This window comes from Piliocolobus tephrosceles, unplaced genomic scaffold (assembly GCF_002776525.5).
Source record: "Piliocolobus tephrosceles isolate RC106 unplaced genomic scaffold, ASM277652v3 unscaffolded_110, whole genome shotgun sequence".
NCBI classification, from domain to species: Eukaryota; Metazoa; Chordata; class Mammalia; order Primates; family Cercopithecidae; genus Piliocolobus; species Piliocolobus tephrosceles.
The window spans coordinates 186,631-213,326 of record NW_022292088.1 but is presented as its reverse complement, the minus strand read 5'-3'; the positions used below and the strand labels follow the sequence as shown (position 1 = coordinate 213,326).

Genomic DNA, 26,696 nt, shown 5'->3' with positions numbered 1-26,696 from the left:
CCCAGGCCATGTTTTTGGGGGGTTGGGTTTTTTTTTTGTCATGCTGCTGCAATGGTCCCTGTTTATTTATTTCCAGCCCCCAGATTTTAAGGCTGAGGAAGGAATCTCTAGAAGACCTCCCAAAAGAACCTCACGTAAAAGTGTCCTTGCCCTCTTCTTTGTGTCCCCTGTAAGCTTCTGACATCGCAGGCTCCAATGAGCTCTGTTTCTTTTCTTTTGGAGACGGAGTCTCGTTCTGTTGCCCAGGCTGGAGTTCTGTGGCACAATCTTGGCTCACTACAACCTCCGCCTTCCAGGTTCAAATAATTCTCATGCCTCAGCCCCCTGAGTAGCTGGGACTACAGCCACCACCCCCAGCTAATTTTTGTATTTTTAGTAGGGACAGGGTTTCACTGTATTGCCCATGCTGGTCTTGAACTCCTGCGAGCTCTAGTTTCATTAATGTTATTCACTTGTTGAATCTCTGGTTCTAGATTAACCAAGTTGTTATCTTTTCTTTTCTTCTTTTCTTTATCACAGCAGACGCTCCTCAGGCAAGAGAAGGGCCTTCTCGGGAAACTTCTCCCCGGGAGGCCCCTGCATCTGGCTGGGCAGCCCTAGGTCTTTCCTACAAAGTGCAGTGGCCGCTACACATTCTCTTCACCCCAGCTGTCCTGGAAAAGTGAGTGTTTCTGAGTTTCTCACAGGTAAATAATGACCCACCTTACTTGTAAGGGAAGAAACTAGCAGGACAGAATTACAAGGTGTGGTGGCACATGCCTGTAATCCCAGCTACCCCAGAGCCTGAGGCAGGAGGATCCCTTAAACCCAGGGTTTCAAATCCATCCTAGGCAGCGTAGTGAGACCCCATCTCGTAAAAAAAAACAAGAATTAATGGGAGCAAGATAGCCACCCAAGTAGTTTTTAACAATATGTAAATCAAAAGTTGTAAAGCCCTCCAGGGGCTAGACTGATCACATTAATAAGTGGAGCTGCAGATACGAGACACGGAGTGGTGGGTGTTGGAATCAGTGGGAGAGCATATCTACTTCAAACCATCGTTTTTTCAAATTGCCAAAGAAGAAGCAGTTTGTAGGCTACCAGTTTGTGAGCTCTGGAAAAGAAGGTCTCAGGCACCGTGTCGAGATAATGGCCCTTGATAATTCCATCACACCCTCACTTTTGTAATATTTTTTGATGGACTTGGGAAAGTGCCCCAGCCTGCATGTTTGCTGTGGATGTTAGCCCCTGGGGAGAAGACTGCCTCCGTAAGGGAGAGCCGACAGGGGCAGCCAAGCTTGGGGGTGGAGCAAAGGAGCTGACCAAGCTGGAGTCTCCTGCTGTCAGGTCAGCCTCGCTCTTTATCATGAGAGCCTGCCAAGTGCTGTTGCTTGCCTTGGTCAGGACCTAATGTCCCCAAACCCTCCGGTTTGGGGACCTCTTATCTACAGAAAAGAGATAAGAAGCAAATGTGGCTGGTGGTGACTTTTGAAATCTGTCCTCACACCGTATCTAGGAACTTCCCAAACCCAACTACTGGTCAGAGAACTGGTCCCCGGCCTGGATGGAGGATTGAAGCTGTCATACTCTGTGAAGCCAGAGGAATGAAGAAAAGGGAAACAAAAAGGCCATCTCTTCTTCTGGCCACCACTCTTAATCCTTCCTATTCTTCTTCCTAGCCCTCTCTACTTGTTTCAGGTAGAGAAGCTTAGGGTAGAATAGACTGGGCATAAACTAGAAAAGATGAGGCTGGTTCAGGGAGAAGATTCTGTGGCAAATTCAGAGCCCACGACCCAGCTAAGCAAGTGGCATGGACCCTGTGCAAAGAACTTCCAAAGATCCTTAGCTCCCAGAATCCTATGGGCCCACAGTCCACTTACCTCCTAACTTGATATGCTCTCAACACCCTTGAAGAAATCAAGTTTAGAAGTATTTTTTCATTTTCATTATAAAAATTTCTAAATATAAACAAAAGTATAGACCATAACAAAATCGTGTGTCCTCATTATTCACCTTCAGTAACCATCAACATTATACTACTTTTATCTGTCCCTCCCCCACTTTTTTGCTAGAGCTGTATAAAGCAAATCACAGTCATTTCATTCTGCCAATAAACAATTGATAAAGGCATATTTCAACAGAAGTACAATGCCATTATCACATCCAGTAAAATTAACAGTAATCCCTTATAATCTAGTATCCAGTCTACATTGAAATTTCTCCAGTTATCTAAAAATTGTCTTTATGTTTGGGTTTGTTCAAATCAGTATCCAGACAAGGTCTATTATTTCATTATGTTTGTTCCTTTAGAAATAGATAATTTTAAAAACCAAACAGAATGGGACTGTCTTCTGCAAGACTGCCTACAAACAGGTAAATAAATCCTGTTGTACCAAGAATCAGCTGTTCTTCCCATGTGTCTTTTCAGTATGGAGTCTCAGCATTAAGCAGTTAGCTCCTGAACTTACAGGGGCGCAGGAGTCTATCTTAGAGGGAAGCTGTTTTACTTTCTTTGGGCTCAGGGACAGAGAATCAGATTCATCATAATCCTTGATTCATAATACACTATTTTTTTTGAGACACAGTCTTGCTCTGTTGCCCAGGCAGCACACTGCAGCCTTGACTCCTGGGTTTGAGCGATCTTCCTGCCTCAGCCTCTCGAGTAGCTGGGACTGTAGGTGGGCACCACCACACCTGGCTAATGTTTTAAATTGTTAGTAGAGATGGCGTCTCACTATGTTGCTCAGGCTGGTCTTGAACTCCTGGGCTTAAGCAATTCTCCTGCCTTGGCCTCCCAAAGTGCCAGGATTACAGGCATGAGCCAACACACCTGGCCTGCTTTAAGAATTATAAAAAAGGCTATCTGTAATCTTTTGTGATTTACCTTTTTCATTCAAAAATCGTATTTTTGAATATGAGAAGCAACATGAGTCAACCTTTCAAAAAGGCGTATTTCAACAGAACTACAATGCCATTACCACAGCCAATAAAATTAACAGTAGTCCCTTATAATCTAATATCCAGTCCACATTGAAATTTCCCAAGTTATCTAAAAAATGCAGAGATGGGGTCTCATCTTGTTGTGTAGCTGGAGTTCATTCATTTGACTGCTATATAATATTCCATTGTATAAATAAATTATGATTTATTTGTCTACATCTCTAGCCATTCTTTCCTTATTATTGCCTTTTTGTGAGAGGAGTGGGTGGCACAAAGTCCTAGAGTCTGTCACGGGGTGAAATTTTTATCTTGAATATCCTGTTGTTTCTGTCCTAGGTACAATGTTGTTTTCAAGTACTTACTGAGCGTACGCCGGGTGCAAGCTGAGCTGCAGCACTGCTGGGCCCTACAAATGCAGCGCAAGCACCTCAAGTCTAACCAGACTGATGCAATCAAGTGGCGCCTAAGAAATCACATGGCATTTTTGGTGGATAATCTTCAGTACTATCTCCAGGTCTGTGCTGAGAGATGAGTAGAAGGAAGGGGTATCGAAAAACGTCTAGCAGGTTGGCAGGGAGTATTGAATAGGGATTATAAGTTTGTACTTGATAAAATGGTGGGGTTTGAGAAAATTCAGGAGTTATATCATTAAGCATGTTTCTTAAAATAAAAAAGCATTTTATTTTATTTTATTATTTTTTAGAGACAGGGTCTTTCTCTGTTTCCCAGGCTGGAGTGCAGTGGTACAGTCATAGCTCACTGAAGCCTCAAGCTCCTGGACTCAAGTGATCCCCCTGCCTCAGCCTCTCAAGTAGCTGTGACTACAGGTACATGCCACCGCACCCAGCTGGTTTTTAAAATTTTTTGTAGAGGTGGTGTCTCACTTTGTTGCCCAGGCTGGTGTCAAACTCCTGGCTTCAGCCAGGTGTGGTGGCTCACATCTGTAATCTCAGCACTTTGGGAGGCTGAGGCGGGCAGATCACTTGAGGTCAGGAGTTCGAGACCAGCCTGGCAAGCATGGTGAAACGCCATCTTTACTAAAAATACAAAAAAATGAGCCGAGCGTGGTGGCGCATGCCTGTAGTCCCAGCTACCTGGGAGGCTGAGGCAGAAGAACTGCTTGAACCTGGGAGGTGAGGTTGCAGTGAGCCGAGATCACACCATTGCACTCCAGCCTGGGCGACAGAGCAAGTCTCCAACTCAAAAAAAAAAAGGAAAAGAAAAAGAGAAAAGGACGGGGCAGGGGAGAGTGGTCAGCCAGGACATTGGAGGGAGGGGTTTCAGAATTATGCAAATAACTTCCTACAAGGTTGGGCAATATAAAGGTGTCTTTGGTCAGCCTTAATGTGACTTAGTTAGAAGGAAGATGAGTGGGGGCAAAGCATTTTCATTTCAATCTGTCAGGCATCTTAATGTCTTTGAGTGCTTAGAATATTAAAGGTGCTAAAATGTGTGTGTGATGTCTGTCAGGTAGATGTGTTGGAGTCTCAGTTCTCCCAGCTGCTTCATCAAAAATGTTTGTGTGATGTCTGTCAGGTAGATGTGTTGGAGTCTCAGTTCTCCCAGCTGCTTCATCAAAAATGTTTGTGTGATGTCTGTCAGGTAGACGTGTTGGAGTCTCAGTTCTCCCAGCTGCTTCATCAAATCAATTCTACCCGAGACTTTGAAAGCATCCGATTGGCTCACGACCACTTCCTGAGCAATTTGCTGGCTCAATCCTTTATCCTATTGAAACCTGTAAGTAAGGCGCATCGGTTTCCTCGGACTGCTTCTAGCACTGACCATTCCCTTAGGCACTTTGAGTTGACAGGATGTGAAACCATCATTAAGCAATTATTCAAGTCCATTTTAAAACATTTTTTAAGAATGTATAAAGCGGCCGGGCATGGTGGCTTATGCCTGTAATCCCAGCACTTTGGGAGGCTGAGGTGGGCGGATCACAAGGTCAGGAGTTCAAGACCAGCCTAGCCATCATGGTGAAACCTTGTCTCTACTAAAAATACAAAAAGAAAAAAATAGCCGGGTGTGGTGGCAGTCACCTGTAATCCCAGCTATTTGGGAGGCTGAGGCAGGAGAATTGCTTGGACCTGGGAGGCGGAGGTTACAGTGAGCTGAGATCGTTCCACTGTACTCCAGCCTGGGCAACAGAGCAAGATTCTGTCTTTGGGGGTGGGCGGGGGGGGGGGGAAAGAATGTGTAAAGCAAAACTAAAAAGGCATGTTAAAACAGGACCTAAGATGTCTTTGAATTTCTGAAATATGGGGTGTGGTGAGCAGCTACAGATGAAAGAATTATGTGCTTAAACCCTCAGGAGTTAAAGAAACTCAAAATCCTTGCTGACAATACAGAAAAATCAATGAAAAGCATATAGAGTTCACCTTCTTAGAAATCTTTTGGGCCGGGTGCGGTGGCTCAAGCCTGTAATCCCAGCACTTTGGGAGGCCAAGACGGGCGGATCACGAGGTCAGGAGATAGAGACCATCCTGGCTAACACGGTGAAACCCCATCTCTACTAAAAAATACAAAAAAAAAAAACTAGACGGGCGCGGTGGCGGGCGCCTGTAGTCCCAGCTACTCGGGAGGCTGAGGCAGGAGAATGGTGTAAACCCGGGAGGCAGAGCTTGCAGTGAGCTGAGATCGGCCACAGCACTCCAGCCTGGGTGACAGAGCGAGACTCCGTCTCAAAAAAAAAAAAAAAAGAAATCTTTTGGACCAGGATGGATCAGTCATTTGAAAGTTTTCATAGACAACTAGAAGTAGTGTTTCTCTCTCGATGTGTGTGTTTCTGTAAATACATATATGTCTCCTTCGTGGCAGTCATTCTCAACTTTGGCTGCACATTGGAATCATCGGGACCCTTTAAAAAAAATCCAGATGACAGAGCACTTAAATTAGAATCCCTAAAACAGTGGAACCCAGCTACCAATTTTTTTTAAAGCTCACAAGCTAGTTCCAATTCCAGGATAAAGAACAGGAAGATTGAAATGATCTCTGGTAGTTTCTAATGGAACGGTCATGCCTCCTCTCTGACATGAGCTGTTTGTTATTCCTCAGTGTGCTACAGCACAGCTGTTACAGACTTTTTAAAAATGTTCTGGTGTTTAGGGCTATTTCTGCTGTATCAGGAAGAGTAAGATATATATTAATAGATGCCACTTTAGAGGGCTGGTTGAAAACAACCAAGAACTACTGTGATGGGTCGATGCTGTCCTTATGTGGCATAGATGTATCCATAGGGAAAAGCCGAGTATCAGAGCAGGTCGTCATCATTAAATATTTATTGAGTGCTTACTGTATGCAAGGCACTGGGGATACAAAGAGGTATAATTCATGGCTCTGCCCTTAAGGAGCTCACAATCTAGTTGGAAAAACAAGACATATATATATACATACAGAAATCATTAACAACACAGAGGCCTGAACAATTGCCAAGTGGACAACAGTACAGATAATAAAGCAGCAAGAAACGGGGTTCACTAAAGGCTACAGTGGGGAAGGGAGTGCTTCACTGAGAGAGTGGGACTTGAACTGGTATTAGAAAGAAGAGCATCCCAGGCAAAGGGAACAACACTCACAGCTCAGAGGCAGGGACACACTTTGCGGGTCTAAGAAATGAAGAGTTAAGTGTGGCTAGAGTGGAGGTTTGGTGCAAGGCTAAGAGAGTAATACTCGCTTACGCAGGAAAGGATGCGTTTGTTTTACACATATTGTATGTCTGAGGGGCTGGCAGGCCTTGCAAGTGACAGTGTCTATCCTCTTAGATTTGGGAGGTCAGCTATTAATTAGACTGTTCTCCCAAATCTTTAATTTCATGGACGTACCTTCCTTCTTTTCCTAATGCCAACTCTGTTTCCTGGGTAGGTGTTTCACTGCCTGAATGAAATCCTAGATCTCTGTCACAGTTTTTGTTCGCTGGTCAGTCAGAACCTAGGCCCACTGGATGAGCGTGGAGCCGCCCAGCTGAGCATTCTCGTGAAGGTGCGTCTGCCTGGAAGTATGCAGCCTTGCGAAAGGACAGAGGTGGTTTTGTCAATGGAGAATTCACGATCTTTCCTCTGAGTCAGTAAAGCATTTCCTCAATACACACACGTACAGAAGTAAGATATAAAGATAAAAATGTTGGTATCAGTTGATTTTGAAGCAGGTAATTACTGTGCCACCTCACAGTGCTCACAAATAGTTTAGTCCTGAATAGTTTATTCGGCCCATCAAATAAGCATTGGCTTTGTTCTAACTTCCTCACATCCTACCCCTCCTTACTTCCTTGAACTAACCCCTATCTCACTGAGATAATTATCTGCTTGTAATCAAAACGGGTTCTCCCCAACCCCAGTACTTGACAAAATACATTAACTGGAAACCAGCTACTAAATTCCTACTGATGAAAGAGTACTTTCATAGGAAGTCATGCATGTATGGATTTGGTACAAGTCATTTTAAGAACTAAGAGAAATAGGAATGTGGGAAGGCCAGGTGGTTCTGTAGAATTTTGAGCAAGGCTTTTCCAAGAAACTCCTCCCTCCGCCCCCATCCTCCATATGGAGAGTTGGTGAGCTGAAGTGGAATGACAGCTGAGTCCTTCTCTCTGCAGGGCTTTAGCCGCCAGTCTTCACTCCTATTCAAGATTCTCTCCAGTGTTCGGAATCATCAGATCAACTCAGATTTGGCTCAACTACTGCTACGACTAGATTATAACAAATACTATACCCAGGCTGGTGGAACTCTGGGCAGGTAGGAGCAACCCTTGGGTAACTCAGTAGACTTTTTTGGGTGACTTTTTAATGAGTTGCAGAATTCTAGCGCTGGAAGAAGACTTTAGCCATCATATAGTCCAAATACCCTCATTTTATATAAACAAGGCTTAGAGATAGAGGTGTGACCATCTTTAATAATTTTAATGAAGATTATTTTCTAGTAGAAGTCATCATCATCATAAAATACTAAAAAACCTGACAGTGAGACAGGTGTTAAGTCCTTTGCTAGGTTATGTATTGCTATGCTGGGAGGCAGTGTGCCTTCCATTCCCAATTCTGATATGAACTAGCTGTGCAGCCGCGGGCACCCCGCCTTGCTGGTCCCTAGCTTCCACATCGGTGAAAGGAGGGGACCACCCCTTCTAACTCTAAACTTCAAGTGAGATTCAGTGGTAGCTGGCTTCCCAGAGGTCTGTCATTCCCATTCAGAAAATCACTTTACTGTCCTTTCTCTCTCTAAAATGTCTGCAAGTAGATTTTTTTCTAAGCTATTTTAGCAGAAGAGTCAAAAGAAACTCTTGTTTTAAGATGACATTATTTAGACCACAGGTTGTCCTGATTCATATTTCTTTGAAGGCAGTCTTGGGAAAGCATGATACTTAATAAGGCTCTTTTTCTCTTTTGTAGTTTCGGGATGTGAAAAGTTTTGGCTCATAAACTGAAATAACAGCCATGTTCCCAAGTTTGTAACAGAAGATTCAAAACAAACATCCCATTCTAGCCAAACACAAATAAGTATCTGTGGCCTAGTGATAGGACTCTACCTTTTCTCCTGGAAGCAGTTACTGAACATCCAGGAGTACAAATCCTTCCCATCATTCCCATGTGGAAAGGCCTGTCCCATCAAGGAGAACATGTGGCATCTCTGATCCTTTACATTGAGAACATTTGTTGGATATGTTTGTTTATTCAATAGTCATTTATTGAGCACCTACTGTACATGCCTTGGTACTGTTCAAGCTGTGGGAGATACAGCAGTAAACAAACAATATAGAGCAGAAAGTTAAGTATTTTATGGTTCATATGTGAAAAAGTAATTATGTTTATAAATAGGCTAACTGCTGGATGTTACCATCAAGTAAGAAAGCAACAGGTAGGATAGGCTTTCTCTCTCCCTATACCAAGTAGTTTATACCTACACAGATTGGGCAATTCTAGCTAATGAAAATATATTTAAAGTATTTCTCAGGCCAGGCACGGTGGCTCACGCCTGTAATCCCAGCACTTTGGGAGGCCAAGGTGGGTGGATCACCTGAAGTCAGGAGTTCAAGACCAGCCTGACCAATATGCTGAAACCCCGACCCTACTAAAAATACAAAAATTAGCCAGGTGTGGCAGCATGTGCCTATAATCTCAGCTACTCAGGAGGCTGAGACAGGAGAATCACTTGAACCTGGGAGGTAGAGGTTGCAGTGAGCTGAGATTGTGCAGTTGCACTCCAACCTGGGCAACAAGAGCGAAATTCCGTCTCAAAAAAAAAACAAAAAAAAAAAAAAACGTATTCTCCAGGAAAAAGGTCTTTAAGAAAAAATTGAGATCAAGTTGTTAGATTTTTAAATAGTGAAGACTGCAGGCCCAATTACCCATCTTAAGCCATAGGGGTTGAAGTTATCTTAATATGGCCCAGCCATCACTGGTAATCAATATTCATGTCAGTGTGAGTAAAAATAAATATTCATTGAATAACGCCCTCCAAATTGAAAAAGAATGCAGTGTTCTGGCATCAGTTTATAGTCACTGAATCTGGTCTTCATCACCACATCTACACACACAGGGAAGTTCTGACAACCTTATTCCCTTCTATTATCAACTAAAGATCACCCTTTCCACTGCTATCTCTAGAGCAGGAGTTGGCAAACTATGGCCTGCTGCCTGTTTTTGTAAATACAGTTTCACTGGAACACAGCCATGCCCATTTGTTTACCCACTGTCTGTGGTTGCTTTCATGCCCTCACAGCAAAGGTGAGTAGTTGTGATGGATCAAATGGCCCACAAAGCCTGAAATATTTACTCTTTGGCCCTTTACAGAAAAAAACTTGTTGATCCCTGCTTTAGAGAATGAGAAGCCATGAACAGGGATCAGTGATGCCAGAGGAAGGGAAGGAACAGCTTCCAGCCATTGTGACAATAATAATAATATTGACTAGAACTTGTAACATTTCCAAGTGTTCTCACTTGTGCTTCTCATGTTTATCTTCCGGAAGGTCATTCCATCAAGCTTATGGTCACTGTCCCTTCATGGCAGTTGGTCCTTTCGTTCTCCCTTTAGCTCTTAAGTGGGGGAATACCCACAGGTCAGCTGTTAGTGATCTCAGCTCTAGAGAGAGAGAGAGCATGAGGTCTTTCTTCAACTGTCAAGAAACAGAGCTGTGCCCAATTCTGCTCAACTTTTGGCACAACTGTTAATCTGGGCCTTCACCTACTTTAAACTGAGTTTTTGCAAGCATAGCATTTTAGACACCCTGGAATAACCTTTTGGGAATGATGCCACAGAATAAAGTACACTCTTAACTTTGCGATTTCCTTGGCTAGCTGTCCTCCTAAAGTGAATAAGCCTATTGAAAACCTCGAGAAAGTACTATGTCTTGTCATTTGTTCTGAGATTAAGCTCAAAGAAACAGATGAAGAAATCCCAGTTACTACAACCAAAGAGATTCAACATTTATTTTATCATAAAAGAAGTTCAGCAAATAAAACTATATACAAGATCCATGCAAGGAATCCAGTTACACACAAGACACATTTAAAACCTGGTTAAAACACAATCTCCACGATAGCAGGGAATAAAACCAGTAAGACCAAGTATCTTTAGTGAGAAACATAATCGTGTTTATATTTTGGATGCTGCTTGAATCCAGTTCTCTCCCCAACAATGAGGCACTGGATCACCCATTCTTGTGACACGACAGGCAGCTGCAATGCTTCAGCACACTTCAGCACCGAGGCTGGGCAAGAGGGGTCCGTCACCACCACATCAAATACCCCTAAAGCAATATCTGCAAGGGGCAAGGGAAAGTGAAGAAGGAAAGTACACTCAATTTAGCCCTCCATTACAAAGAGAGATTTGATTCTAACCAATACATCCCACTCTGCACAAACCAAAGCCCTATTATGTCAAGCACACTGCTGATCAAGACCAAAAGTAGAGGTATAATCACTATGTGCTGACCTTGTAGAAATATTTAACAAATATATGCCCAGTGCTTCATTTATGTTGACTCACCCCTTGAAGGTGGTACTTTTCTTCTCTAAGAAACATGGATACGGTCAACCTATTAGGCCTGAGCCTTGGACCACAAGGCCTGACACCTAGAGGTCTAAGGAGATCTCTCGAACAAAGATACACACACACACACACTCAGGTACCTTTGTTATGGGCACTTGAATGGTGCTGCTTCACAGAGGCTGCCCCTCCAGTCATGAGGATCTCAGACCAGAGCTCCAGGAAGTTCTGCTGTTGGTCTGATACCAAGAGTACCTTCAGATTCTGGAAAGGATTTTCACGGGGTTGCCTAGGAAGGAGGCAGAGAGATAGCCCTATGTAATGGAAAGGACCTTAGCATGACAAGTAATATCCAACAAACTGCCTTTCTGCAAAGGGACTCATGTACATCTGAATGTTTTCAAAACTAAGTGCCCCATCAGGCATAGTGTTTCAAGCCTGTAATCCCAGCACTTTGGGAAGCTGTGGTGGTTGGATCTCTTGGGCCCGGGAGTTCGACAGCAGCCTGGGCAATATGGCGAGACCCCATCTCTACAAAAAATAACAGATTAGCTGGGTATGGTGGCGAGTGCCTGTAGTCCCAGCAGCTTGGGAGGCTGAGGTAGGAGGATCGCTTCAGCCTGGGAGGTTGAGCCTGCAGTAAGTCATCATTGTGCCACTGTACCCCAGCCTAGGTGACAGAGCAAGACTTCGTCTCAAAAAGCTAAGCCCTGTATTAGGGTCCCCCTTCTCTTCCTTCTTGCAGTGAATGACCTGTATTCCCTGCAATCCTGGCTTTCTGATTTCCATGTTTGTTCTGGGGCTGAGAATAATCTAAATCACGCTCCTGAGCCTATATATTTTTAATGTTTGCTTAAAACTTAGTTCTCTAACTTTACAGGTTGAGAATATTGACCCTATATACAAATCTTCACACATTTTCAAAAGGTTTCTAGCCAATGTAACCTATGGAAATAAACTAAACTCCTGAAGTCATTTCAAACCCACTTAAATTTATCCTACCGACATTCCAATGTCTAGAAAGCTTTACTCTCTCACCTAGATTCTCTTCCCTCCAAAGCTTGCTGTCTTCCTGTCTATACAATTCTGGATGGGCTTTCAAATACTTACCAGTCCAGAATTCTTTGCTCCTCAAGGCTGTACCCAGCCGGCAACAGATAATTACGATAGTTCTGGAGCTGGTTGGCATGGCAACTATCATGGACCCAGACATGAGACACACAAGGAATCCCACTGGCAAGGCACAGGAAGTACTTCCGGGTTCGACAATGCTGATCCGCAATCAGAAGACACTGGTAAGCTGTGTTACACTGGAAGAAAAGAAGCAGAGCTAATGGGTTTGGTGACTTCTGTGGAAAGCTCCTAAGCAGCAGCCATAGTGAGCCATGAAGAGCAGATCTGAAGACTCCCAACTACTACCCAACGTGTGATTTAGTCTATCCTTCTGTCCAAGGCCACTCTTCTCACTGAAAGGCCCAAACGATTTCCATAGATGTTCTCTCGGCCTCACCTGCAGCACTCTGAGGACCTAAATCCTCAAGGGACAAACAAGACCTATGAACTCAGCCTTTCAGGCTAAGAATCAGCAACCCTAATAGGGGTTTCTACTACTAAACATAAATATCAATCTTCTTTTGTCCCAGCAACAGAACCAGAGCCATTAACTAACCCAATGTCCTAACTTCTCTTCCCTATACACAACAAAAATTATATTTCATGCAACGACATTTTGGCAGTTTCTCAGTTCCTAAAATCTCTGGCTACTTTATCCAGGTTCCCCAACCCCTCTCAGGCCTCTTCTCACACAGCAAGTTGGCTCTTCTCATTGCCACTATATTAGGTTACACAAAGAAACTCCTCACCTGGGCTTCATTGAAATCTTCAAGGATATAGCCAGCCCCTGCTCGAAGCTGGGATTCTGTATACTGCTTGTTGAAAGGAGGAATTTCTAAAAATTCTACATTAAAAAAAATAAGATAATAATTACTGAGTGGTTTTCTTATTTGCTACCTTATGCCTGCTTCTTACTACCCCCTTTTTCACTCCCCAGCTATCTATCCACAGCAGTGTGTCCCCCAAAGACAGGCCAAGGGCTTCCCCATGGGCAGAAAGAGATCTGTCTTGAGGCCTTTAAAATGCTGTCAAAAGAAGGGACAAGAGCAGGAGGAATTGGGAAGATGAGGACTGGAGGTAGGTCCTAGACCTAAAAACATCAAAGGTTCCTGCACCGGACTGTTCACAGGGATGGGCGCACAACCATTTCCCACAGTGACGTATTCCAACTTGAATAACCCTTACTTACCATCAGGAAGTTCCCTTTGTGTCTATCCTAAATCTTTCCTGTTGAAAACTAAACCCCATTTCCTCTAGTTCTACCTTCTGTGGAGGTGGATAGCTGATGAACACTTTATAATTTATATGTGAAGGGTTTATAATAAACCCTTCATATTCCCACTGCATCAGCGTTTTTACCCCCTTGTACACTAAAACTTTGATAAACCAGAATGCTCAATGAAATATGGTTTTAAAATTTTAACGGATTAAGTGAAGGTTAGAAAATCCTGTTTCAACCTTTTTATTGAAAACTATCTACCTTTGATGATCTTGAAGTACCTCAGGACACTGAACACCAATGACTGCTCTATAGTCTTGAGGGTGAAGTAGAAGGTATGAGAGATGAGGCTGAAGCTGTAATGACCCTAGGCAATTAGAAATTGCTTCTTTTGACCAAATATCTAATTTGAGCTTGTTTTCTTTGTCATCTGCTCCTCTCATATATAAATAACAGATTAAAAAGAAAAGAAAAGAAAAGCAAGACATTAGAGATTTTAGTTAATTAGGAGTTTTGGGAAATTAAGTTCTAATTAACTGAAATTTTTATCACAAATTTTAAAACCCAACCCAATCCAATGCGTAAGGTTCAATGCCAGTACCACTCCCCTTCCCCTTCACACCCAGTGGTAAAACCTACAAGCAGATCCCTTGTGGAGACGGCTCCCCCTTCAGTGCCCTCGCTGCCTCCTGGAGCAGCCCAGGCAGTGCTGAGGCCCCATGTCAGCGGTCTCCATCTCCACTTAGTTCTGACTAGCCAACCTATTCACTTTTATTGCTCTTTTCTTGATTCAGCATTCTCCACATTCTTCTCAAACAGAAATCCCAAAACAGAAACTCTACATGGTTATAAGAAACTCAGAATATAGCAGAGCTGTTTCTCAGCTTTGTCTCAATATAGCACGTCACAATCTTCGCACCAAGATTCTACTGCTGAGTCACTGCTGGCACCCCTCACAGTCCTGCATTTTTCTCAAGACTTCTACTTTATGTCTGCTTAATCCAGGACTGGTCTATTTAAATTTTAATCCTTAATTATATTTCCTTGCATTTGTCTAATGAGGTATTACCCTGTCTAGGCAGTGTGTTTCTCTAATTTTTCTCAAGTAGTCTGGGTTCCAATTTCTTCATTTTTGAGGTATGAGTGCCCTGCCCAGCCAGATGCTAAAATGAATAGATTGTTAATTCTGCCATTTAAATCAAGTATGAAGGTACTAAATAAACCCAACTCCAGGGTCAGTCCCTGTGTCTGAAGGATCTCTGATGGTGTGCCACCCAACAAGATTAGGTACCAAACTCATTAATAAATACATCTCCTAAGATAGATTTAAATATTTTACTGAGCTCCTGTTATAAGGTGGTGTCTAAGAATTCCCATTTATCTGTAACACCTACCAAACAGTTTCTTAAAAACTATAATTCTGCAGAGAATTGTTTTAGTATTAGATGTCTTCCTCCTTCTTGAGATTGAGAAACCCCTAAGCATTCTCATACACTGAAAATATCAAGGATTCTGGTACTGTTGGGCGCCAACATAAAGACACATTCACCATAACCACACTTTCTATCAGAAACCTGGTGATCCCTTCAAAAACACTGTCCAAATGCTTCATTTGATTTTTATGAGTAGAGTTTATTACATCTCACATAGGCACACACATTTTAATGAAACCGGACAACCTGCATCTCATACCAGTCAGCTTTCTTGACTATGCTGAACCAAGCAACAAACAAAACATCTATAGAGCTGCCTTGTGAAGTCCTGGTTTCGAGTCCAGCAATATTGTATAAGGGGGAAAAAAAAAACAAGCCATGACCATGACCACTGTTTTAATGCCATGACATGCCTCTATGGAGAATCCTCAAAAGACCCCTAATTAGTCCTGTCCAGGAAACTCTTCAAATACCTTATTCCCACTGTGCCTATCTGATAGTTTGACAAGCTAGATGTTGCACACACTTAACCTTGAAATCCCACCACACCACATCTACTCACTCCCACAGCCCAACTCTCCCACACCGGAGCCTGTCTCCTCCACAACTCTCTGTGCACCTTCCTAAGAGCATACACCTGAACTGCAACTCCTGATCATCCTTTCCATGTCCTTGTACATATCTACACATGGCTGCAGTCGGTGAGATATCGTTTTGGTTAACTAGGAAAGAGTCATCCGCGTACCTGAAATGCCAACCCTCACAGATCTCCAGCGGTGCTATTTTATGATAACCCTGTTGCCTAATTCAATTCCCTCTTGCAAGACAACATTAGTCAGAACTCTAACTTGTATAACATCATTCCATCTGGACCTTTAGCCTTGACAGACACATTTAGATACACTGTCAGTCACTTATTTATAGTGTATACATTTATATCTGCTCATTGCCTCTCCTAGATCACACGTTTTTCAGACTTCTCCCCACTGCAGTCTTCACTCAAAAACAGACAACACAGAAATAAATGCAATGTACAGATTTAATTTAAGGTTAAAGAGAGGTACAAGAGTTGAAAAGGCCTAGAAGCTGTTTCTTTGCAATCACCCTGAGGAACCGGGCACCCCAAAGTCCCAGTCTTAGACCTCAGGAGAATGAACCTTACCCTCCACGTGGGTTTGCTCTAGCAGATGCCCATAGAACACAAATGGGGAAAATGGCAGGGCATTCAGACCCAGTTGACTTGGATGGCTGCAGTAGGCTAAAATGACAGAGCTCTAGTCCCAAGTTTGTCGTCATTGTGGACCAAAAGAAAAACAAAAAAAAACAAAAAGTTATTTAACCTTTAACCTCTCCAAACTTGTTTCCTCATCCATAAAACAGATAAGATCTATCTCCCATCTGCCTCACAGGATTGTTTTCAGGAACCACTCACTGAGAGGAATTTTGTGAAAACAGTCTATAAACTGTTAAAAAGCAGGATACAGAGTAATTTCTATGACCAAGATCCCAGCTGCTACTTGCCTTGCCTCCTCTACATACAGCAGGGGGACCACCAGCTCATAAGGAAAAGAAAGAAATGCCTATATGTCAGAGCTCCCAGGGCTCCCTAAGGCCTTACCCTCCTCTTCCTCACTGCTTCCTGTAGGACCATCTGGCAGTTTGGAGCGGCTGGCCAACTTGTCACTGGTTGTGGCCATGGTAAGGAGGAATGCATAGCCCAGAAACAAGGTCTTGTTCAGAGGCAAAGGCCCTCTCTGCTCTTCCAGGGCAGAGGGTTCACCGGTGTTGTCTCCACTCTCACAGGGGCTCACAAACTCTCCTGCCCCCACTGCACCTGGGAAGGACAGGGGGCACAGTTACTAGGGGGATATACACCATTGCCTTGGCAAAAGCCTTAGCACCAAAAGGCCCCAGCACCAAGCATGACCTGATGGGTAGGCAATGTCCTGATGAACTTATCTGAGCCAGAAACCAAAGACCATTCCAATGGCCAACCATTCTAAATGACCAACAGCCTAGGATGAAATTTACAACAAACAGAAATTTACATATTTAAATTTTACAGAGTCATAATGTATGCAGTGTTTTCATAAATGAAAATTAACCAAGTATTGTTTTCATATAGCCACACCAAATACTTCTGAGGTCATCTGAAGGAAGAGGTGGTTCTAATACAAAGAAATAGTTGAGAGTGAAAAATGTTTGGAAATCTTCAGCCCACTTTCTCTGTCCCATGCTCTGATTTCCCCCAGGGTATGAGATATTTTGAAGCAGCCTTTGGAAAAAAAAAAAAAAACCCAACACTTTTTTATTACCAAGAAATGCCCCTTGTAGAAAGACCGTCCCACCCCGTCGCTGACCTTCACCAGAATGGTGCAGAGAATACTTGGTAATAAAGTGTTTTTACACATAGATGGTGCCACATCAAAATAGCCTGCCTCAACTGAATTAGTTTTCAACACCTGGGTAAGTAAGTGAACCAGCCAGCCAGAACACCCATGCCAGGAGTGCCCCAATAAGTGCTTCAGAAAAAGAACAGATACCTGACCTGGAGAAGCTGAATCGTAGGTTCATTAGGAGGCTAAGATGACAGACAGGTCATGCATGCCTCCCTAAAATAAAACCAGGAGCAAGAAAACAGTCTCAGAGGCAATATGATGTTATATAAACGAGGCTGGAATTAGAAGTGAAGACCAACAAAGTTTGAATCCTGACTGACTTTGTCATCTTGGGAAAGTTAGCCAACTTTTCTGTTTTCTGTGCCTCAGAGTCTTCAACTGGAAAACTCATTCTAGCACCTATACTTCATAGGGGTTATATGTGAGGCAGTATGTGTGAAGCACTGAGCGCTATGCCTCATACAGTAAATATTCAATAAAGATTATTGTTATTGTTTTTAAATACCCTGAAACACAGCAGCAGTTGGGTAGACAAGGAGATGACACAATTCAAATACTTAGGAAATAAAAGGAGCTCTGGTGCCAGGGCAATGTAACAATCAGTGGAGTTTCATCAGTTTGCTAGCCTGAGAAAGTTCCAAAAGGGAATAGACTGATTTTACCTCTGTAATCTCCTGAACCCGTAGCAGCTGGGCCTGGGTCACAGTAGGGACTCAATGAACAACAGATGAAATGAACTCCTTTCTTAATTACTGAATGCTAGGGACTGGAAAGTGGTTGTTTCAGGGATAATGGGAAGAAGAAAGAGCACATTGAGATATGACCTTTTTTTTTTTGAGATGGAGTCTCACTCTGTCACCCAGGATGGAGTGCTATGGCATGATCTCGGCCCACTGCAACCTCCGCCTCCCAGGTTCAAGTGATTCTACTGCCTTAGCCTCCTGAGTAGCTGGGATTACAGGCATGTGCCACCACGCCCGGCTAATTTTTTTTGTATTTTTAGCAGAGACAGGGTTTTGCCATGTTAGCCAGGCTGGTCTTGAACTCCTGACCTCAAGTGATCCCCCAACCTCAGCCTCCCAAAGTGCTGGGACTACAGGCGTGAGCCACCACGCCCAGCCATGACCTTTCAATAGGAAGTCTGAGAAAGCTAGAGGGCCCAAGCACAAGAGAGAGGAGAGCAGAATTTCCAGGAAGATGGTGGTGCAGGCAAAGAGAAATTACACCTATTTTGAATCTGCTTACATTTCAATACTTCTCCTTTCCCTCCTAGAACCCATATAGTAGTCAAAGAATGGTGTGATCAAGTCCTGGTCTTTATTTTTTTTTTTTCTGGAGACAGAGTTTCACTCTTGTTGCCCAGGCTGGAGTGCAATGGTGCAATTTTGGTTCACTGCAACCTCCACCTTCCTGGGTTCAAGCGATTCTCCTACCTCAGCCTCCCCAGTAGCTGGGATTACAGGCACCCACCACTACACTCGGCTAATTCTGGCCTTCCTATCTATCTGCACTAGAGTCTGCAGAGGATGGGGGAGGAGGGATACAGTGAGCTGTCCCTGAATATCACCTGTGGGCTTGGGCAGGACCCCAACTTTATAACAGGACAGAAGGGCCACTGCCACATACTAAGCTCCATTTTTCCAGCAGCTGGCCCTGCATTCTGCCATGGTTATGAAGGAAGAATGAGGCAAAAAGGAGCACTTACCAGGTTTTACGGTGGCAGACTTGCGACCTCGCTTGGCAGGGGACCGTTCCTCTTCAGAAGTGATAAGTTTTCTTTTGCCTGAGAGAACTCCCATGGAGGCACGAGGACTTTCTGTGATCTTTCGGGTAGGGGTTGTGCTGCTGCTACTGGAGGCAGCAGGGGTGGCTGGGGAGCTGACGTTACTGCGCCGTTTCCGCTTCCCTTCCACCAAATTGTCTATGGCAGGATAAGCCAAAGGTTGGTCAAATTCTATGGTATGAGGTCCTGAACTCCAAGAAGCTGGGCAGACCCTGATTCAGCTACCACAGTGTTCCTTCCCCCACTTCCCACGAGGCCAAGAAGCTTCTTTTTAAGGCCATAATATTTTTTGATCTAGTCTTTGCCATGACTGAAATGTGTTTAGTCCCCTAGAGAACTGAGGAGGCCAGAAAAACCCTAAGGACTTTCTGTTCGGTACTAAGAAGGAAACAGATAAGGCAGTAGCTCTAGAAAATGACAGCTCGTCACCATCTGATCAGCCACATACAGGAATAATCAAAGTTAGGGAAACATTCGTGACAGGTTCGGAAACTGCCCCTCCCACTGTGAGCAGAACAGGAGCCCAAAAGCAGCTGCTCAGGAAGCAAAGGTCTTACCTAAGCTGATATCTGCTGCCTTTGTGAGAGGTGTTACTGCCTCATAGGGACCAAGCCCATACTGCTCTCTCAGTCTGTTTCCTTGCTCCAAGGACAGGATGACAGCCATTCGCTTATACCACTTTCTTTGGCCTTCTTTTTCAATGCTGTAGTACAGTTCCCCAGACTCCTTCCTATGTCCTTTCACCACTCCTGGGGGGCAGAAAGCATAAAAGAAGCTTGCTGTTGTCTTAGGCTCCTCAGCACCCTCTCACAAGGGCTCTGCAAAGCAGGCCTGAGTTAGGGAATTTAGAGATCCAACAGTGGACTGAAGTTAGGACTTAACAAAATTCCAGTTGTCAATCCCCATCAGTAACACTTAGGATATATGTAGCTACTACACTGGGATTAGGACAGGAAAGTTTCTTGACAGAAGGTATCCTTTAGTTATCAAATAAAATTTCCCAAAGACAGCCATTATGGATTGCCAGTGGTTCAAATGATTTCCATGAAGTAAAATGGCATGTGGTTTCCTAAAAATTCCATTACAACTTCTAAACCTTTTCTTCTTGGTTCCCTGGGAGGCTGAGTGGCAAGTCTTGAGTTAAGCTGTAGGTGAAAAATGACATCATTCTAAGAGAGACAGCACGTGTGTGTTTTTTGTCTTATGTGTGTAGCAAACTTAGAGATAGCAAAGAAAGGAAGAAACAGATCCTGCCTCTCCTACCTAATCTTCTTCTCTATTATCTACTTTCCTGCACTGATTCAAAACCTGACGATAAGGCCTTTATGTCAGAAGGAACAAAATGTGGGATGTAAAAGGAAACTAAGCTACAATTCAGGAGACCTGAGCTTAGGCCTAATTCTGCTGCCACCAAGCTGTGTGATCTTGGATAGGACCCATTACTAATCCTGTGAAAAAGAACACTTCTTCCTATCAATGAATAAACAATTTACAACACACACACATACTACAGCTACAGATACACACACAGACACACCCCTACCCCCACACACATAAACAAAAACAAGGCAGTACTATGAATATTTTTTCATTCCTATACACAGAAAGGTCCAATTTCTTCTCACCCATTAGCCTATGCTTGAATGACGAGCTAAAAGAAACCCAGAGCCTACCCCACCCAAGGAAAATAATGCAGAGAAAGCAAGCCTTGGTTCTCTCTCTATCCTGTGGAATCACTCCCTTTTCCCTTACTTGTTCATCTCCTCGCTTAAATCTCTATCCCCAAACTAAGTCACAAAGTCTCCCTCAAAAACACAAAGAAGCCCAAGGCCAACAATATACTTCACATAATGAAGAGTTACTACAACTAGAAGCAGTCTAGTGTTGACATTAGTAAACAGCCTCAAGAAATGGGACACGGAATCCCCACACCTTGATGCCACAGTTCACTCTTGTTACAGAACTTTGTCTTTAAAAGGCCAAATATGAACCCCTCAGAGTAGCTTTACACCTGAAAGAAGGAATGCATTTGATACAATGAGTCACAGTAAAAGACCCCAATCCATGTGCTACTCCCAACTGATCCCATATATAGCTAACAATGTTATCCAGAACTAGAAGGTGAAGTGGCCCATTTAATAATGAACAAAGGGGCAAACAACAATTACTCAGAGGATTCCAAATACAAGAGAAGCCTGGATGGACTCCAGTAAAAAGCCATTTTTCCGGCCGGGATCAGTGGCTCACTACTATAATCCCAGCACTTTGGGAGGCTGAGGCGGGTGGATTGCTTGAGGTCAGGAGTTCAAGACCAGCCTGACCAACATGATGAAACCCCTTCTCTACTAAAAATACAAAAATTAACCAGGTGTTGTGGCAGGCACCTGTAATCGCAGCTATTTGGGAGGCTGAATCACTTGTACCCCAGAGGCAGAGGTTGCAGTGAGCCGAGATCATGCCATTGCACTCCAGCCTGGGTGATAGAGCAAGGTTCTGTTGGGGAAAAAAAAAAAAAAAAAAAGCTATTTTTTGGCCGGGCATGGTGGCTTACGTCTGTAATCCCAGCACTTTGGGAGGCTGAGGCAGGCAGTTAAGTTGAGGTTGGGAGTTCAAGACCAGCCTGGCCAGTGTGGCAAAACCCCATCTCTACTAAAAACACACAAAAAAGTAGCCAGGTGGTGCTACTTTTACGTACCACCAGGTGGTGGTGCGTGCCTGTAATCGCAGCTACTCGGGAGGCTGAGGCACAAGAATCACTTGAACCCGGGAGGCAGAGGTTGCGGTGAGCCGAGATCACGCCACTGCACTCCAGCCTAGGAGGCAGAGTGAAACTGTGTCTCAAAAAAAAAAAAAGAAAGCCATTTTCCCCCCATTATATCCCAATCTGTGTTCAAAAAGTCCTCAGAAAGATGTTTTTAAATGACAAACTCAACATAAATAGGTATCTTCAAATTATTTCTATAGAAAGGAGACAATATATTCAAAGAACTAGCACATGAAGCAATAACAACAAGCATAAACCTCTCACTATCACCAATATCACCTACTTCAAAAATAAAAAGGCACCGTTCTTCAAACCAGAGAATAAGTGGTAGATGTGCAGGCATACAAACGCAGCACTAAAAACTTCTCCCTAAGCAAAAATATCTCAATATATCAGCCATACTCACCTGCTGGGCTCCAATCAAAGCAGGTAGTTAAGCTTTAAAAAAGAAGAGAGTATGGAAAGGGAAAAACACTAACTTTAAAGTGGAGAAGGCCAGATGCGGTGGCTCACGCCTTGCAAGCCCAGCACTTTGGGAGGCCAAGGCAGGTAGATCACCTGAGCTCAGGAGTTCGAAACCAGCCTGGCCAATATGGCAAAACCCTGTCTCTACTAAAAATACAAAAATTAGCCAGGTGTGGCGGGGCACACCTGTAATCCTAGATACTCGGGAGACTGAGGCAGGAGAATCACTTGTACCCAGAAGCTAGAGGTCGCAGTGAGCCAAGACTGTGCTACTGCACTCCAGCCTGGGCAACAAAGTGAGAGAGACTGTCTCAAAAAAAGTGGAGAAATCTGGTAAATACAACTTTAACCAGTGATGAAGATTAACATCATCGGTGATGTCTGTCATGTGGATACGTCATCATCATCACAAACGTTCCCAGTTCCTGATAACATGAGAAGGGCATTTCACTTCTGTGGCATATTTTTTTTAAGAGACAGGGTCTTACTCTGTTTCCCAGGCTGGAGTGCAGTGTCATGATCGTAGCTCACTGCGGACTCAAACTCCTGAGCGTAAGCAATCCGCCTGCCTCATCCTCCTGAGTAGCTAGGACTACAAGCATGTGCCACCATGCCCTGCTAATTTATATTCCTTTTTTTTTTTTTTTTTTTTTTTTCAAGAGACAGGGTCTCACTATGTTTCAGGCTGGCCTCAAACTCCTGGCCTCAAGTGATCCCCCTGCTTTGGACTCCCAAAAGTGCTGGAATTACAGGCACGAGCTACCAGACCCAGCCATCTATGTGGCATTCTTTTTAAAATATCCCAGAACTCCAGTCTAATGAGAAAATACGAGACAAACGCAAATTGAGGGACATTCTACAAAATACCTGACCAGTACTCCCCAAAACTGTCATGAAAAACAAAAAGGTCATGAAAAACAAAAGACTGAGAAATTGCCACAAATCAGAGCAGACTACAGGATATACAATGACTAAATGCAATGTTGGACGCTGAAGAGAAAAAGAACATTATGGAAAAGCTAGTGAAATCCAAATATAGTCTAAAGTTTTGTTAACAGTAATAAACCAAGGTTGGATTTTTAGTTTTGACAAATGTCCCATGTTAACACCAAATGTCAACAATAGGGAAAGCTGGATGAGGGTTATATGGGAACTCTACTAGCAGTACTCTGTACTTCGCAAATTTTCTCTAAATCATCTAAAATATTCCAAAATAAGTTTATTCAAAAACAAATGAACAAACAGAAAAGTCAGTGGCAAGAGTAACCAATTTTGTAGGAATGAAATTTCTGACTTTAGAGACCCCAGAAAAGTACCAAGTAATGTCTTGGTAATTACTAACATAACAGAGTATTGCCCCAAGGCACAAAAAAATCTCTACAAACTCTGCTTCTTTCGTTACCTGCACTGAAATACTCATCCTCCGAGAGGGCCGTCACTTCAGTGTCCAGCGGGATGGGGTCACACAATAGAATGTCTTTGCCCAACACATCACATTCGTACCCATCATCAAAGAGCAATTTGTACTTCCCAGCTCCGACATCTCGCGTGATTTTCCCAGAGTAAAAGTAGCCATTGGATGACCACTTGGCTACAACACGGAGCCCTACAAAGCTGTTCCCTGGAGAGGAGGCATCTAAGCCATCAGAAGGGCCAGCAGCAGCCTGGAAAGGAATTTCTGGAGAGTCGCTACGACGCAAAGCACCAGCACCCACATCTGTTCGTCTGGTGGAGTCTGGCACTCGGGGCACAACACGGCTGAAGGATTTATCATCTGGTGACAAGTTAGGTGAAATGTCCTCTATGCCCAAGGGGCCAGTCACAGCTGTTTCTCTAAAGAGAGATAAGGGATAGGAGAAGCCGGTGAGAACAAGAACACAGAAGTACATATCTACCAATGTTCCCACTCCTTTGTCCATGGGTCTTCTCAGCCCATTCTTTGAAAACCCCGTCACAGGCACGAGCCTGGTCTCTCTGTAGCCTCGCTCTGATCCCTACCCACTCCCCAGTCACTATGGGCCCCTCTTCTCCCTCCTGATACCCCACAAACTCTCTACTCCCCTCTCTTCTCTCTATTCCCTTTTTTTCTGAACAAGTAATAGTATATCTCACACTACCCAGGTACCTGGTTCCAGTGGTCCGAGAAGGTGGGCGGCCCCTTCGCCCGCGCCCACGAGGAGTGACTGGAGCCTTCCCTCCCTGTCTGATGCCAAGGCCTGCATCACCATCCTCCTCACACACTGGCGTCCCTGTCTGACTGACCCCTTTTCTAGGACTAGAGAATGAAGACAAGTTAGTCTGATAGCACCTGCTACTGAATCTTTTCTTCACAAAGTCTCCCCTTGGCCCTCAGACTACATGACAGGCCTACATGTGCTGAGCCTTCGGGGCAGCAGGAAGCTGGTTCACACACCCACCACCAAATCTCATCCAGGGAGTGGGGAGCGTGGGATAACAAGTAAAGGACATTCTCCTTCATGTAAGTCTATTCCCTCTGACAAAGCTTCCTACCGCTGCTGCAAAAACAGCACACCCCATTTCTGCTATGCCTTCTCCTCTACTTTAGGCTCTGGACACCTGCAAAGAATAACAAAAAGCTAGGGGATATATTAAGTTGGGGCTATTATCCCAAACTTCCTGTACTCCCAGCTAAATCATAAAAAGGCTGTGGTAGGAGCATGTGCCCACCAGATGATAAATTCTCGAAAGTCCCCTCCCGTTACCTACATTTTCTCAGGGGCTGCTCTGCCAATGAAATCTACCTGCCGCAAGACTCCATCCACCCTACTTCCCACGCAAACCCACAACAGGAAGAGGGCAAACAGTGAGGAGGGGAAGTTGGTTTATCTTTAATGGAGGATGGGGGATTTCCCATTACTCCCCTTTTCCTGTGATATTAAAATGTCAGCAACCCTGCCCCTGCTGTGGCTCTCTCTCTGGAGACCCTGTCTGCACCTCAGTTTTCCTGGGCCTCCTCGTGAGCTGGGTAAGGCAAAATCTGCGGGTTCTGTCCCGCTGGTTTTCCCTTTGAGTGGTCCGGCTCCTTTCCCTGAGCTGCCACTGCTGTGCATAGCTGAGAGACTTGTCCCACTTGATGTGCGGTGTAAGCTGGATGCCTTGGAGGAGAAGGAGCTGATGTCCCCCAGGTCACCTGAGGAGCCCCCAGTCTGTGAAGGGGAAACTTCAGTTTCACACTCCTGACACTCTACAATTGGCTCTTCAGTCTCCTGCAGGAAAAAATAGATACAGAAGATAAAAGACGCCATAATAACACAATGCTAATATGATGGTTGGAAAATCCTACAGGTGGCACAAAATAATTCAAAAAGGTGAGAATCAGGAGGAGACTTTCTGCAATAATGGGAATGTTCTGTATCTGTTTTGAGTAGTGGTTACATAAAATTTTCAAAAGCCACTGAACGTTTAGGATCTGTTCTTTTTTTTTCTCCCCCAGGTGATTCTGAGAAGAATTGTTCATTCTAATGGGACTATACTGTATCTCAATAAAATACAAAATAAAGATGGTACTATATTGGTAAGAAAGAGTTTATCTTTTTATTGGATAAGTTCACAACCTCTGGCTACCAGCAAGCATTCTAACCGAGAAGACAGAGGTAAATTCTTATCTTAGAGAAGACAGGCAAGGAGGGAGGCAGGTGAGAGGAGAACACGAGTGGTCAGGAGCCCTTCTAGGTACTTCATTAACAGTGGACAGCACTACATGTTCTGACATTAGTTATTTCCCATTACCTTTCAATAACTGATCAAGGCAATAGAAAAGTATATGCAAAAATAGGCTAAAAGGGGTCAGGTGTGGTGGCTCACACCTGTAATCCCAGCACTTTGGGAGGCCACGGCAGAAGGATTGCTTGAGTCCAGCTGTTTGAGACCACCCTAGGCAACATAGTGAGAACCGGTCTCCATATGAAAATAAAACTATTAGCCAGGCGTGGGAGTGCACACCTGTAGTCCCAGCTACTCGGAAGTCTGAGGTGGGAGGATCGCTTAGGCTTGGAAGTCAAGGCTGCAGTGAGCTGGGATCATGCCACTGCACTCCAGCCTAGGCGATAGTGTGAGACCCTGTCTCAAAAAAAAAAGAAAAGAAAAAAAGGCTAAAATAGTATTACCATTTGGAAAAATAAAGGACAAAAACGTTGTAAGTATCTATAGATTACAAGAAAGTCAAACTGGCTTTATCTCAGATGCCTACTTTGATGAGCAGTTGCCTGGTGCTCAGTTTTAAGAAGTCTTCTGGAGGCTAAATCCCAGACTTAGTGGGAAAAGATTCTAAGACCAATCACCAGTGTCCACCATGAGCACAGCACAGAGAAATTATAGCATGAGTATGACACAGCTGCCTTCCTAGTCTAGAGTGTTTACGCAATATTATGTTAACTGCCAGAGGGGCTATGGAAACGGATAAGATAGATCCTTCCCTCACAGAGTTTAGAATTCCTTTTGGGAGGCCAGGCACGGTGGCTCACGCCTGTAATCCAGGCATTTTGGGAGGCAGAGGCAGGTGGATCACTTGAGGTCAGGAGTTCAAGACCAGTCTGGCCATCATGGTGAAACCCCACCTCTACTAAAACAACACACAAAAAAATAGCCGGGCATGTTGGTACAC

At 44.0% G+C, this 26,696-nt stretch overlaps 2 protein-coding genes across 11 annotated transcripts in view; one reads left to right on the top strand and one right to left on the bottom strand.

Moving 5' to 3' along the window:
- The window catches only part of LOC111529174 (gamma-tubulin complex component 4), a 38,998-nt gene extending 26,119 nt beyond the window's left edge, over positions 1-12,879 (top strand). For 2 of the 6 annotated variants that reach the window (XM_023196047.2, XM_023196045.2), the window contains 6 exons: positions 520-661; positions 3,256-3,433; positions 4,522-4,656; positions 6,781-6,897; positions 7,511-7,650; positions 8,301-12,879. In XM_023196047.2, coding sequence (XP_023051815.1) covers positions 520-661; positions 3,256-3,433; positions 4,522-4,656; positions 6,781-6,897; positions 7,511-7,650; positions 8,301-8,313 — 725 coding nt within the window. In that variant the 3' untranslated portion in view covers positions 8,314-12,879. Of the gene's footprint in view, positions 1-519; positions 662-3,255; positions 3,434-4,521; positions 4,657-6,780; positions 6,898-7,510; positions 7,651-8,300 lie in introns of those variants that run through there. The other 4 variants (XR_002727335.2, XM_023196046.2, XM_023196048.2 and 1 more) reach the window with 4 other exon arrangements.
- Positions 6,183-26,696, bottom strand: part of LOC111529171 (TP53-binding protein 1) — a 91,234-nt gene continuing 70,720 nt past the window's right edge. For 2 of the 5 annotated variants that reach the window (XM_023196036.1, XM_023196038.1), the window contains 10 exons: positions 25,028-25,299; positions 24,198-24,347; positions 23,475-23,905; positions 19,401-19,592; positions 18,766-18,981; positions 16,280-16,495; positions 12,759-12,853; positions 12,007-12,206; positions 11,040-11,185; positions 6,183-10,669 (listed from right to left, as the gene is read on the bottom strand). In XM_023196036.1, coding sequence (XP_023051804.1) covers positions 10,482-10,669; positions 11,040-11,185; positions 12,007-12,206; positions 12,759-12,853; positions 16,280-16,495; positions 18,766-18,981; positions 19,401-19,592; positions 23,475-23,905; positions 24,198-24,347; positions 25,028-25,299 — 2,106 coding nt within the window. In that variant the 3' untranslated portion in view covers positions 6,183-10,481. Of the gene's footprint in view, positions 12,854-15,823; positions 15,936-16,279; positions 16,496-18,765; positions 18,982-19,400; positions 19,593-23,474; positions 23,906-24,197; positions 24,348-25,027; positions 25,300-26,696 lie in introns of all 5 variants that reach the window. The other 3 variants (XR_002727334.1, XM_023196040.2, XM_023196037.1) reach the window with 3 other exon arrangements.